At 39.9% G+C, this 14,372-nt stretch overlaps 1 protein-coding gene across 1 annotated transcript; it reads left to right on the top strand.

The window, feature by feature from the left end:
* The first annotated feature begins 242 nt into the window (after positions 1-242).
* chic2 (cysteine-rich hydrophobic domain 2) lies at positions 243-7,082 on the top strand. The gene is made up of 6 exons (XM_083937619.1): positions 243-523; positions 1,609-1,663; positions 1,953-2,108; positions 2,249-2,305; positions 2,393-2,452; positions 4,204-7,082. Exons 1-6 carry the CDS (start codon positions 390-392, stop codon positions 4,252-4,254), a joined length of 513 nt encoding a protein of 170 aa, XP_083793745.1. The 5' UTR covers positions 243-389; the 3' UTR covers positions 4,255-7,082.
* Positions 7,083-14,372: the final 7,290 nt, after the last annotated feature.

Consider the following 14,372-nt stretch of genomic DNA (forward strand, 5'->3'; position numbering starts at 1 on the left):
CCCGAATTGCTCCTCGTGCAATTCGGATGGGTGTGTAAATGATTAGATTAGATGGTATGTAGATGTCCACCATCAGTGTGAATGTCTGTGTGAATGGGTGAAAGTGATAAAAAAATAATAAATAAAAAAATAATAATAGATAAATAAAAGTACTGAATACATAACGTAAACAAGCGTAAGCACGCCGGCCCCTCTTCCGGTGACGTACGTTTACTGCGGCGGATGTTGATGTTTCGTTTCGGAGCTGAACGATGTAAACTGTATCGTCTCCGGGACGGGTTGATATTTTGTGTTTGTCTTCGCGGTTCTATTTGTACTCTTTTCTTCGGGTAAGGTTTCGCTTGTTCGTCGGCATCGTGTCTGTCCCGGTGTCTCTCCCGGGAAGCGCGATGATGGAGGACTTTGATGAGATCTACGAAGAGGAGGAGGAGGAAGAGGAGGACGAGGACAGGGCCGCTGAGGAGCAGCTCCTCAAGTACGCTCCAGACCCGGTGGTGGTGCGAGGGTCCGGCCACGTCACTGTGTAAGCAACTGGCGACACTTACATGCATTTACCGCTGCCGAAAACGACCAGCAGCCGGGGTCTCCATGGCTACTGACGTTAGCTGAGTTAGCAACCGCTGGTGACCTAGCATAGCCAGCTAACCTAGCTGCTAAGTTAGCATCGCGATAACTCTGCCGAGGAGTGGCTGATGAGATTGAGTTTTCGTTTTAGCTGAAGTAACGTTAGCTCCATGACATAATACACAGTTTGGTGCATTTTCTGTATCTGTCACATTATTTATTTACACTATTTTGGGACTTGCCAAGGGGCTCAGACTCGTTTTGTACTCGGTTACAGATGGTGCTGAACCCTGCAATGTTTCTTTCTACTCTGGTATGAATAACCAGTCCACGGGAATTATTGATACATTTTACGTGCTCTATTCTAAATTATCAAATTGTTCCCTCAATAATGTTGCTGACAAAATACTAACACTTGTCTAGCCAGAGGCGATTCTAGAGTCTATTGGGGCCTTAGGAAAAAAATCAAAGGGCTCCTCGAACCAGCTGACCCCAACAAACCTACTGCAAAATGAGGTATTTTTTATTTCAAAAGTGCATTTTCAAAAAAAAAAAAAATTCTAAATATATATATAATCATTGAAAAACAAATTAAAACATTAAAAAAAGAAAAGACCTGACGGGGTGAAGTCAGACGGGGCCCTCTTAAGGAGGTCAGGTCTCCTATTGTCATTGCAAACTTTGTGCATTGTCACTGCTGTAGTTTAAAGTTCGTCAGCCCTCAGGGGCCCCCTACTGGCCTGGGGCCCCAAACAGTTGCCTGGCTTGCCTTGCCACCTCTGGTTGTAGCAGTAGGAGTCAGTCAGGAAGGAGCACAAAGAGTGCAGAGAGCAGTAATTTGGTGTTGAACTACTTATCGTAATGCATGTTGAGTTTGTAATACCTTATCTGCTGAGTAGTTTACATTTGGATGTGTAAAGTAAACAGAGGGTCTGAAATGTAAAATTATGATGCCACTTGGCAAACATTTGCTTATTTAAGATAATTAGCCAACAGTGTTTTTCTGCTTATAAATAACGTCTGTTGTTTTTCCATTCCTCACAGCTTTGGGCTTAGTAACAAATTCGAGTCAGAATTTCCATCAGCACTTACAGGAAAGGTGGGTGTCGTTGTTGTTCATTAATACTTATGGCACAATTTTTACATCTGCACCACTACCATCTTATTTTCAGATTATATTCTCGCCACCAGCCAACATGTTTCATTATTTTTATATTAAAATTGCTTAATATTCAACCAAACATGATGCATTAATTACTCTTATCACCAATACAAAACAGATTAAATTGACGTGAACACTACAAAAAGCAATCCAACCTACCATCTAAAAATATTAAGTGTTACTTTATATACTACTGTGACTATACCACCTATGTGTACTTCTTCAGGTGGCACCAGAGGAATTCAAAGCCAGTATCAACCGTGTAAACAGCTGCCTGAGGAAGACACTGCCAGTGAATGTGCGGTGGCTTCTGTGCGGCTGCCTCTGCTGCTGCTGCACATTGGGCTTCAGTTTGTGGCCTGTCATTTGCCTCAGCAAGAGGGTGAGAGATCCTTACATGGTGCATTTGCAACATAACACAGTAAATCCAAATCAACAAGCAATTTAGGGAAAAGGTTAATGTTAGTGTTGATTTTTTGGGGATGAGAAAGAATGTTATCTAATATCACTTTTGCCTTTCAGACAAGAAGATCTATAGAGAAACTTCTGGAGTGGGAGAACAGCAGACTTTACCACAAGGTGAACATTAATTGATATTTTTGTATTAATAGTGTACCTTGTTACGACATAACGAAATATCTGGTCGTTATTTCACTCTTTTTGCAGTTGTGTTTGCATTGGAGACTAAGCAAAAGGAAGTGTGAAACCAACAACATGATGGAATACGTAAGTATCTGTTGTCTTGAGAATCGTTAATATTACTAGTGCTAATGTTGGTTTGGACATTTTCTGACAAGTTAATTGCCACCCCTACTGTCACACTCAACATAGGGGTAGGTGATACATCTTTTATCACAGTGTTTGAGTTTTTATATCAATAGGCACATTATGTGAAGTTAGGGCTGGGCGATATGGTCAAAATCTTCTATCCTATTATAGGTAATTTCATATCTCAATAACAGTATATATCACGATAAAACCTGTTCTCTGGTAATCCAATAAATGAATAGTTTCTGTGAAATAACCACATAGTAAGGCCTATTTTTGTGTACTCCAGTTTAAATGATCCCCTATACTCAAGCAAAACTAAGATGAACAGCTTGTCAGTAAAAAGATAATACCTGGTCCACCGAGCTTCAGCTGGTAATATTAGCAAGCGAGACAAGGTAACTTGACTCAGGGCTGCCCCCAAATAGTCGAACAAACGCTGGTCGACCAAAAAATCATTAGCTGACCAAAATTTCATTGGTCAATTGGTAGCAGGATAAAAACAAATACATTTGGTTAAGGGAAAATCTGGGACTGAAGGCTGGAGGGCTTTTAATTTGAAGGCCCAGATACAGGTAGTCAAGTTTTTTATTTTTTACACAGCAGCTCCCTTGGCTGTACATCGCAGTTAGACAGTAAATAATTAATAGCCAATCATGTTGGGAAATACTTTTAAAATATGGGATCACTTTGAAAAGAACAAGGATAAACCCCAAGAAGGTCACATGCAAACATTAAAAGATAAACTTTGTGGCGATTAGCCGACTAATTGATGATGACCACTGGTCGACCAAGAAAATCCTAGCCCTAACTTGACTTGACTGTAGGTTGGAGTTATAGAATTTATTTACTGACAAATAAACAGCACAAAACACTGCACTATTACTTCCACTGATATAACGTTATGCTTAAAACACACAAAGCAGCTGCAAAATGCGGCCAACAGTGAATTGCAATGCAACGTCTATGAAAACCTGCGGCAGCTGGTTTCAAGCTTGGCTCGCTGCTTTCTGTGCGAAAATGCAGCCAGGGTAAAAGATGGGGATAGTTTAACGTTTAGTGGCCAGGTTCGGCCAGATATTTGCCGCAGCCAATCGCTCCCAGAGTCATGTGACACCTGCTACTGTACATGTTGACCTATGTTTACAAAGAATTTCATCCAACTTGATTCGCATACACACACCTCTTGGACACAGAAAAATGTAATTATTATGGCAAGTGGCACCAAGACGTCGCTCAACGTGTTTTCAGTGTTACTGTTTATTTCATACTCACACACACACACACACACCACTATCTGTGGACACTCACACCACTGTTCTCAGGGAATTCGATGAATCAGTCTGCTCTGGCGTTATCAAAGCTTCCTGTGCGGGCTGCAGCCGCTCTTTGTTTTTACGCTCATACGCTTAGGCGGCGGGCAAAAACTCGTAGTTGCTGCGTAACCAGTATAATGGCAGGGAGAACCCTGCGTAACAAATAAAAAATACTATGTATTCTCTCATTGTGAGTGAGTGGAATACCTGACCCACCATTGTAAAATTATATTGCAAACTTTCTGTAAATCCGATAAAGCAGTTGATTTGCAACAGTATAGACCTGAGCTAGTAAAGTAAAAGCTACTTTAGTAGAAACTCTGTAGAAAAATCTCTACCACTTGAAAAATCGGTATGGTCTCCGGTAACAGCATTTTCTCTTATCTCTTGCAGGTAATTCTAATAGAGTTCTTACCTAAGATCCCGATCTTCAGACCGGACTAGCCCAACTGCAGCTGATCTTAAACCTCCACTGCTGCCCAGCTCTGTCACAGAACCACAACGGCTGTCAAGCTCCTGAATGAATACCCCAATATTTTTGTTTACAGGGTAGCATCGATCCTCCCTCTTTTCTCTTTGACACATTCTCCAACACATACCTTTACTTCACCCTTGTTTACAAATCCAGCATCCCAACACTTGTTTTAGGAGTGAACTCACCATTGAACCACAACTTATCGGGCGAGGTGGCACACTGTTAAGCCATGATAACCAGCACCAGCCTGTGGGATGTCAGGGGAGAACCAGCCATGGGCAGCATTATGGATTTTGGAACTAAAGCTGGACAGTGGACTCTCAAATTTGGGTTCTCAGAGCTACAACTGGAATTTTGTCACTTGTATTTTCCCTAACTTAAGCACATGACACAGTCAGACCATGAAAAAACAAACACGTTCACATACCACCTACTCTCTCACCGCCAACTTGCGCCACCTTCAAAAAAACACCCCAGTGCTTTTGTAACTGTTGGTTTGGTGCTCTAGATCATTACTAGATGCTGTGGAGGCAACATAACACAGAGCTCCAAAGGAACCTTAATCCATATCAACTATCTATCTAGTGAACGGACTAGTCTTACAGGAGCATGTTGGGACAGTGGCCAGAACAGCTGAACTCAATAATGTCACTCTTCTCATCAACTACCAGACATCCTTTCGCCTCCTTTCACATCTCTGCACACTTCACTGTGCATCGCCCCTAATCTTGTGACAATCACACACTCTTCACTGTACTCTTGTCGTATGAATGGGTCTTTATGCTGCACAGTTTACCTAGAACCATTTGTCTTCAACATCATGTGTGTCTACGTGATGGGCTGGCTACCTGTTAACTGCTTCTGAGTCGCTGTGGAACAAGTACGTTGGAAAGAAAGCCACTTATGACGAAGAGACATCTTTTTTCTTATCTTTTTTTTTTTTTTAGTATCTCAAGTTTTGTTTACTGTTGTGGTGAAAGAGAGGCAGTCAATGCTTGCAAAACTTTTCATTGTGTTTGTTTGTCTGTGGGTTTCTAAGAGAAAGAAACCTAAGCAAAAAAATCAGACATGATGAGATACTCTTTGCTCTGTAAAGCAGGGTTCTTTATTTGATGCATTTCTTTGCCATAACCGATCATTGTTACTTTTGTTGTAATAATTTATAAATGCGTGAGTGCGCATATAATCTGTGCATTCTTGAAATGGGCCTCAGTTGTCTTTTTTTTTGTGTTTTTGATGCAAAGATATGCCATTGTTGTTTCATTTTTGTTTTTATGGTCATGTGTCAACACTAAAGTACACAGTCGCTTTGTCCTTAACACCGTCACAAGGCCTCTTTATCTGTTGACCGTAGCTTACTTTTAGAGTATTAAAGTTAAGGACGTGGCTTTTCTGAAAAAGGTTCCTCTGTTTTAAATATAATCTGACACACTACAGTCAGAGGTTTGGGTTGACCAAGAGTGTTGGGTCCTCTCTTTGTTTTTTAGATGTCGGATAATACCAGGGTTCTGTATCATGAAGCAGGATTACTAAGTTACTAAGTTGGACATGAAAACTCTACTGACTAAAACCAGACTATTTCCACATCAGGACCGTGGACTTAAAGCTGCACTAATCAGTGTTTTTATATTAACAATGAAAAATGACTGTGATGCGAAAGGGGTAATTTGTAATGTCCCTACCTACAGAGAATGACCATCCGACTGCAGTTCCCTCAGCTCTATGGAGCGTTTTAGCGTCTTTCAGCTCATTGTTTTGATTTATTTATTTTTTTGCCCTGCAGCAGTTTCCAGCACCAGATGTTTTCAGATAAAAGAGCTCCGACAAACCCACTGCACACTACCTGCTCAGCACCAAGCAGCAGACAGACACAATTAGTGACTAGCTGGTGAATGTAGAGGAGCTTTTTGCAGCTAGAGAGCCAGATGTTTCCCTCAGGAGTTAATGAAGCTAAAAGGAAAGTAAATCTTGGATTTACGTTCAGCAGGTGGCTGGAAACATGCCTTCAAATAAATGCTAATGTTGCTCTGTGTCTTCTGGATGTGCAAATAGGCAACTGTTGCTTACAAGTAGTTCATTTGTTCAGTTATCTAGCTATCCAACATTTCTGCTTCATTCTAAAAGTCTTAGACTATTAAAATTTTGTACTTGTCATATATCATAAACCACATCTCTGTTTGAAATGGAACATACAACTGTTTGCCAGCAAAAAAGAGATGTAATCAATTTAGCTTTTCCCACTCACAGCACACCTCTTGATTAATAAAAACATCCAGAGACTGAGATTGAACAAAGCCACCTCGTTTAAGGTCACAAAGCTCCAGTGATTTTATGGGTCACACTCAGGGCATTATTCCTATAAAAACAAAATGTAGTATTGGAAAGTCTCAAGTATTAATGCAGACAACACGTTGCTTGAATGTTGTCAAATGATACATTTGTAGTTTGTTTTGAATAATACCCTTGAGAAACAGATATCTAACCTTTCTGTGGTCTTCCAGTTTAGAACGTAAAGGAAGCACATATCCCATGGACCCACTAAACTCAGACTCAGTTGGTTTATTTGTTAAAAGACCCAAATTCACTTGATTACCATTTGTGGCGTGTGTGTGCGGGTGGGCCATTGTGTATGCAGATGCAAGTTTTCTTCGTAGATCTCAGACTGTGATCGAACTCTGCACAGAAAATGAATCCTTTTTTTAGTATAATCTTGAGTGGTCTTTGTGTGTGTTTGTGTGTATGAGAGAGAAAGATATATGTAGATATGACTCATGAGCAGGTGTGCAGATGTACAGTAATAAACTACCAATAAACAAGGCTATGGGTATTCTCCTCTGTAACTCAGTGTGACTTTCTTTCCCCCTGCTTGTCGACATAAAGTCTCTATGAGGCTTTCAGTCATCCGAGGTCACAGAAAATCTATAAGCACTAAGTCAAAGGCACTTTGATGAACACAGCTGCTTTACCACTCAAAGTCTGCAAGCTTGTGCGTGCTGAGGCAAGTTTTATTTCCCTGATGATTAAGAGATAACATTTTATATTTATTTATATGTTTTTATGTGAATCCCTTCTTCTTTCATCTGTTTAGATAATGCCCATACCATAGAAATAATATGATGTACTTAAAGACCTTTTCAATGGAATTACTTTGCTAGGCAACAGCCTGGGTCCTTGTTAACTTCCTGCGGCATGAAATAAACTTGGACACATTTAGAATGTTTGTGTTTACAACTGTGAAACATGGATGTGTTACATGGTGTATAATATGTCTATGATATAATGTGTGTTCAATTATCCTCCGTTCCCCGGGGACTATTACTGCGGAGATGGACCACATACCGTTCATCTGAACACAATGCACACATTGCCATGCCACAGACCTGGATTAAAATGGGTAAGTATCGCTTTAATTGAGACCCAACAACACGAGAATAAACACAATGAGTTTCCTAGTTCCTGCATCCAAAAAGTGGCTTATGTATATAGTTGTACACCTTTTTTTGCTGTGACCTTTTGTTTGCTCATTTCTGTGGGTTTTATTCATATATCACTAAATAAGTGATTAAGTGATACTGATATCAGTATTTGAACTGCTCTTCAAATAATAGTTCTGTTAAATAATATTTCAGCATCTCTGTCGCAGCTGGCAAAAATAAAATTATTTGAATCAGTTAGATGACAGATATTCAAGAAGGCTACAAACAGTCATATTTCTAATCATTATTTTAATGGAGGAATTTCTCTTTAGACAGACATTTCCCCTGCATTATGTAAGCCCAACATTGGCACAACATTATTGACAATGTTAATTTTGTTTTAATCCAGCGACACCGCTTGACATCATTTTGAAAAGTGTTTGAATTCCACCGCCACTGTTGATGATTCTGTCAAAGAAGCTGAAAACGTCCCCGCCCATTTCATTCATGAGACTGGTTAGATCGATGGCCTCTGTTTCTTGGGAGGGAGACTCATCTGGGCAAAAACCTGCAAAGTACACAATTGGGAATTAAATTAATTTATTCCAGGGAAGGGAGAATTTCATGAACATGCAACCATGGTACGGAACAGAATAAAGGCAGGGACAAAGAATAGAGATTTAGAGGTTTGAGCGATGATAACTGGCTTTTGTGTGACTGTCTTGCGTATGCATTTGACTATGTGGCTATACTCTATTGTGTTTGTGCATCGTTACAAGACAAGTACGATTTTGCGTGTACAGCTGCTGTAAAAAGTGGAAGGTAGAAAGTATGTGATAGCATCGCACCAATAGCAGTTTAATGTGTACTGTCGCGCATTTTATAATGCCACCCTAAAGAAACATTCTGAAAAGTGGCCAATAAAAAGTACAACATATATATTCAACCTAGATGTAATACAATTACTAAACAGTCTTGGAATTTGCATCAGTTGAGTCTGACTAGAAAGCTGAGACTCTTGTTAATTCAGTGAGACCAATTGTATCCATGTGTGCGTGGCCTGTTGTGATAATAGCAGTTAAATAACGTTCAACTTAACACCCAAAAACTAGAGACCTATTGGGCATTCAGGGTATTCATTCTTTGTACAGAGGAAACTTTATCATCACATCTTCCATGAAAAGAGTCGTCACTGTTGTCACTGTCAGTAAAAGATAACATTTGTGGGGATGCTAATTCTCACAAAAACATATAGTGTGAGCTGTATTCCCACCAATGTTTAGATATAAATGTTTAATAATAAGAGAGAGCCATCAGTTTGAAGTCCAATGCTTTATTCTCTTCTATGTACAGTTTTTTAAGTGTTTCAGCACTAGGTGGGTATACCTAGCCAAAAATCACTATGAAAAATATTCCCCTCAGATGAAACTGGTGAGGTCCTGGTTCACAAACTACACGTGTAAAAGTGCGTACCTCTTTCTGGGTCCAGGATTGCAGGTGCTGGTAAATTCAGACACTCTGCCTGCTTGGTAAACTCTTCCACCTCCGCAGCATTCACTTTATTTCTCCGACCTGTGAGAAAAAACAAGTGTATAGAAAGGAGCGACACATGTATAAAGCCAGCACTAATGGGCTTATGAAGGGTCAGTAAAGTAACTTCAGATATTCAAATACAAGAAGATGGACTCAATTGTATTTCTAATAAAGTAATCATACAATGATCAGATAATTATTTCTATCCATCTGTATGGGTTAAATCTTACTCATGAGCTGGATAACTCTCACTGTTCGTCCTCCAATGGTGTAATTTCCAAAGGAAACGAGGCAGTCAGGGCAGCCAGTACTCAGCAGGACCTCAGTAGCAGTTAAAGGTTGCACTGGGGATACACGCACACATCAATACACATCAACACATACACTAAGTGCTATACTGGACACAAAGTCCAAATTCAGTTTGGGACAGGTATATGATCAGTCAAAATGTTTTTACAGCATACATCAATACCACTCACCCGTAGAGAGAGTGCTGTTTTCCAATGTCATCTTACTTCTGACAGTGAAGCAGCGCCCAAACCTTTCATGAGTAGACATTTTCAAATGTGAGATTACACACAGATGTTTTGGTTTTTTTTTGGAAAAAAAACAACCCTGGACACTCTATATTTCAGTTTCAAAATAAACAAACAAGGCTTGAAATTACATTTTTTGAGAATGAAAAATATTGAGGGCATCAGTCTCGTTAGAAACACTGATTTTCACTGTAGCGCTCTCCACAAACATCTTCGTCAGCAATTTTGACATCGGGCTGTTTGTGCTTTCTGCTATGTACGTCCACTTGCCCAGCAGCTGAAACACACGGTGGCTCCCTCAGTTACACAGAATGACAAATGGTTCAATTAAAGGATTGTGTTATTTTGCAAAGCAACAAAGATCCAACATGCAGAAAAGGAGATTGGGAGAGACAGGTGACAAGTGAGATGAGAGAGTGTCTTACCTTGTCTCTTCCCTTCACTTCAATAGGCTGGATCAGATTCTCACAGCTGCTCACAGGAGCTGACTGTCCAACAGACAGAAGACTGAGCACAGCCACTGCAACATGAATAAACTTCATCATGGCTTGCCGCATATGCTGTACTTACACAGAGATCCTAAAACTGTGTGCCCCTGTGTATTGCACTGAGCGTAGTTTGAAGCTGCTTCAAGCTCAAACTGGTTCTGACGTCAATTCCAAGTGGAGTCATGAGTTGTTTATTAATGTTTCGCAATCTGGTTGAGCGGTGGATCAGGTTAAATAGTTGTTGGGTTTTCAGACAAGGCAGATTAGACAAAAGTGTTGATGTTAGATGTGCTTACCCAGCAACAACAAAAAATGGGAAATTAGAGCAATGAAACCAAAAATAACAGTGACTGAATTCATGCTCCTCCAGGTTCGGAGACCAAGATACCCCCTCTGCCCCAGTTGTTCAATGATTTAGCCCCTGGCGGGGTCGTAGTTCCCTCCGCCCAAGTTAAGTTCACCATGTTACCTAGTGTTGTGATTGTTTTGAAAAACAAAACAAGTCATCTTGGACATCTGTCTACGGGAGAAAAATGGAGAGAGGCCTCCGGCATCTTTTATCTATGCTTCAAATGCCTAAAAGAATTATAAAGTTACTCTTTTTTACTGTACCTGATTTTTGACATACAAGATACAGTTATGAAACTTTACAGGTATGTAGTCCAGATCAAAATTAAGGTTAATGTCGAAGATGGGTGTGGTTGAGCAAGGGCGCTGGGAGAACACCTGACTGGATTTGATGTGGCTGTCATAGTTTCAGAGTTGCTTCCAGAGTTGATAAAATGATAATGGCTACTTTGGAGTTCAATATTTACCACAGTGTATTTGTCTTTTATTTACTATTTACTCATTGTCTTCTTATTGTACTGTATTGCAGTGTAAGTGTAGCTGTCTTACTTTGTTTCTCTTTCTTTTGTCTTCTTACATGTATGTTCATTTATCTTCTTGTTTTAAATAATATCTTATTGAGTTCATAAAGTGAGGCCACTACTGCTACTACTACTAATTATAATGAAAAGAAAACAAAGCAGTACCTCCATCTTCATTTTATTACATTTTCTTAATATATATCAGAAAAATAAATCCACGCTTTCTCACACAACATGAACAGACTAATTATAAATCAGTTCACAAACATATCAAAAAAAGCATCCAGGAGTCTTGCAACTCGATGTCCCATCTTGGCCTCTAATAAGGAGTTGAAGGCACTGAGCCCCTCAGAGGGTGAGATGTTGTCTGGGCAGACTTCTGTGTATTTAAATATTAGAAAAGTCACAAAACAAACATCTCTGTATGGCATGGAGGCACAGTTTGTGATTATTAGTAATAAAAATTCTTACCGTAATCTGTGTCTATCATTATGGGTGATGGCATCCGGAGACATTCTGCTTGTGTCTTGAACTTCTCCACCTCAGCAGGTGAGACACTCTGTCTCCTGCCTGGAAATAAAGGAACATCTCATTAGGAAATAGTTGCTTTATTGTATCCAATAAGAGTCCATTCAGTGCTGTAGGGCTGGTAAGTGAGTTTCTTACTAAAAAGCAGGAGACTGGTGAAAGAATCTTTGCCAGAGATAACTTCTTCGTGGACAACCAGACAGTCTGAGCAGTCAGTCGTCAGGTAGACTTCCTTGAGGTAGAAAGGATGCTCTGTGAGAAAGCAAAAGTGTTCCTCAACCATTTAAAACAACAACAAAAAAACTTTCAGTGAAGCTGCAATCATTGTTTTTTCCCTTTATGACAAAAATAATCTTTTAAATTTAAACATTAACAATAAAGGCAGCAGGAAGAAGAGGTTTTTGTGGTTTGTGTTGTGAAAGGTTTTTATGGTTTAATTTTGCAACCCTACATACACAGACACACACACACACACACACACACACACACACACACACACACACACACACACACACACACACACACACACACACACACACACACACACACAAACACACACACACACACACACACACACACACACACAAACAAGAAATCACAGGAAATAATGTGTGTTTGAATGGAGTTTTCCACTCTAAATCTCTCTGATACATTCTTCTACACTTACCAATTAACATTGTGCTGTTTTCAAAGGTCACGTTGTATGTTAAGCTAGAGCATTCACCATATCTGTGAAGACAAAAGTCAAGGCTGCATGAGCGCAACATAATATCATGTTAGACTTTTTGGTAAGCCAGAAGAATGAAGCAGCTATACAAAAATGACTGCATCCAGTGTATTAAATTTGACACTTGTACTCGTAATACTGCAAATCAAGTGGGTTGGGATTACCTACCACACGCCTTTCACCCTGATATGTGAAATACAGACATTTTTTCACAGCTTTATATAGCAAATGGACTGCAACTATGTAGCGTGTTTCTACCTTACCAGACAATACACAGTCATTTACTCATTCACACACACATTCATACACTGATGGTGGCAGAACCATGCAAGGTTAAGTGTCTAGCTAAAGGACAATTTGACACTCGGGAACAGATTTGCCAACTTTTTGATTGAAAGTTTACTTTATTATGAATGGATCAAATGACTCTAAGTATGTGAAAGGTGTAGCGCTGAAGCGACCAACCCACGGAGAAGACGTTCCTCGTTTCCTCAAGTTTTAGTGTCTTTCAGATTGTTTGGATTTTATGACCCTAAAGTAACTGTTTTGATTCACTCTTGTCAGTGTTATTTCCGGACACATTTACCTGCCTGAGACACGACTCCAAATGAAGGCTCATGTTGCTCCATACCTGTCGGATGTGTAAATAAGCAATGTTTGCGAAAGAAAGTTCACCATAACAACTCTCTAAACTGATAATGTTGTGTTTACAGATTTGCCCCCAAGGGGCCAAACATCCATTAATGCTGGATAATACTGTATATTACTGTACATTATATCAAAAGCTTAATAAAACAGTGATGTGATATAGTTTAGGCACACATTCATGATGCACATTCACCTTTGCTTGTTAAGGGCAGCTGTGGCTCAGGAGGAAGAGTGGTCACCCGCTAATCAAAAGGTTGGTGGTTTGACTCCCTGGCTGCTGCAGTCTACATGTGTGTTCTCGGACAAAAGCCTGAACCCTGAGTTGCTGTGAGTGAATGTTTATTGCTCCTCACTCCCCCTGATGAGCAGTTGTTCCCTTGCGTGGAAGCCTCTGTCACTACTGAGTGATTGCTGGCTTGTGTCTCTATAACTAGACTAGAAAAGCGCTGTATAAATGCCTTGTCCATTGACCATTCTTCCACAGTTTGAAGATGCTAAATATCTAATTGAAGCTCTGTTAATGATGCATGTTTTAATTTTGAATTATTTGTGCAATAATGCCACGTGGCAAGAGCAAAACTATTTAGTCCAAAAAGTCTCATTAACAACATATATGACACATTTTACAATAGCAGCAGGAAACTTGTTTTGTAAAAAAAAAAAAGCTGAAAACCATTTAGGAATTCCTGTGGGACAGGTATTGGTTGGAGACGATCATTTCTCCCTGACAGCAGAGACATAAAGACCTTTTCAACGGAATTCGATTGCTAGGCAACCGCCTTGGTCCTTGTTAACTTCCTGTCAGTTTATGTCATTCACATGAACTGCAAAAGGAAATGAACTAGGGCACATTTAGAATGTTTATGTTTACATCTTTGAAAAGGTCTGTAGCCTTCAGCCCTGTGGTGTGATAGTGTGAGTTGGGGGATTTACATTCTTTGAGTCTGAATGAGATTGAGGATGTTGCTTTTGGTGGTCGCAGTGATGTCCAGCCACACGCTGGTCATCAGATGGCCCACGGAGCGGCTTCCTGGGAGGTCAGAGCTCCCCCCGATGTACAGCCACCTTCCCAACATCTGAAGCACACAGACACAGAGCACAGAATATAAATATGTCAACCTTTCTCAATCGTTGGGGCAGAGAACTCTTGAGGGCTCGTAGGAGATGTCTGAGACATTTATTTGTTTGATATTCTACATTAAATATGTTTGAACATTGCTTTCAATTTTAGGTTTTCCATGATATGGCTTGATCTGTATCTAAAAAAAATATGTTTTGAAGTTATGGTTCCAGTTTCACACAATTTATGTCTCTTCAAAGCTGAAGACAGTAGAGACTGTGT

The sequence above is a fragment of the Echiichthys vipera genome (assembly GCF_963691815.1).
Source record: "Echiichthys vipera genome assembly, chromosome: 2".
Taxonomy (NCBI): domain Eukaryota; kingdom Metazoa; phylum Chordata; class Actinopteri; order Perciformes; family Trachinidae; genus Echiichthys; species Echiichthys vipera.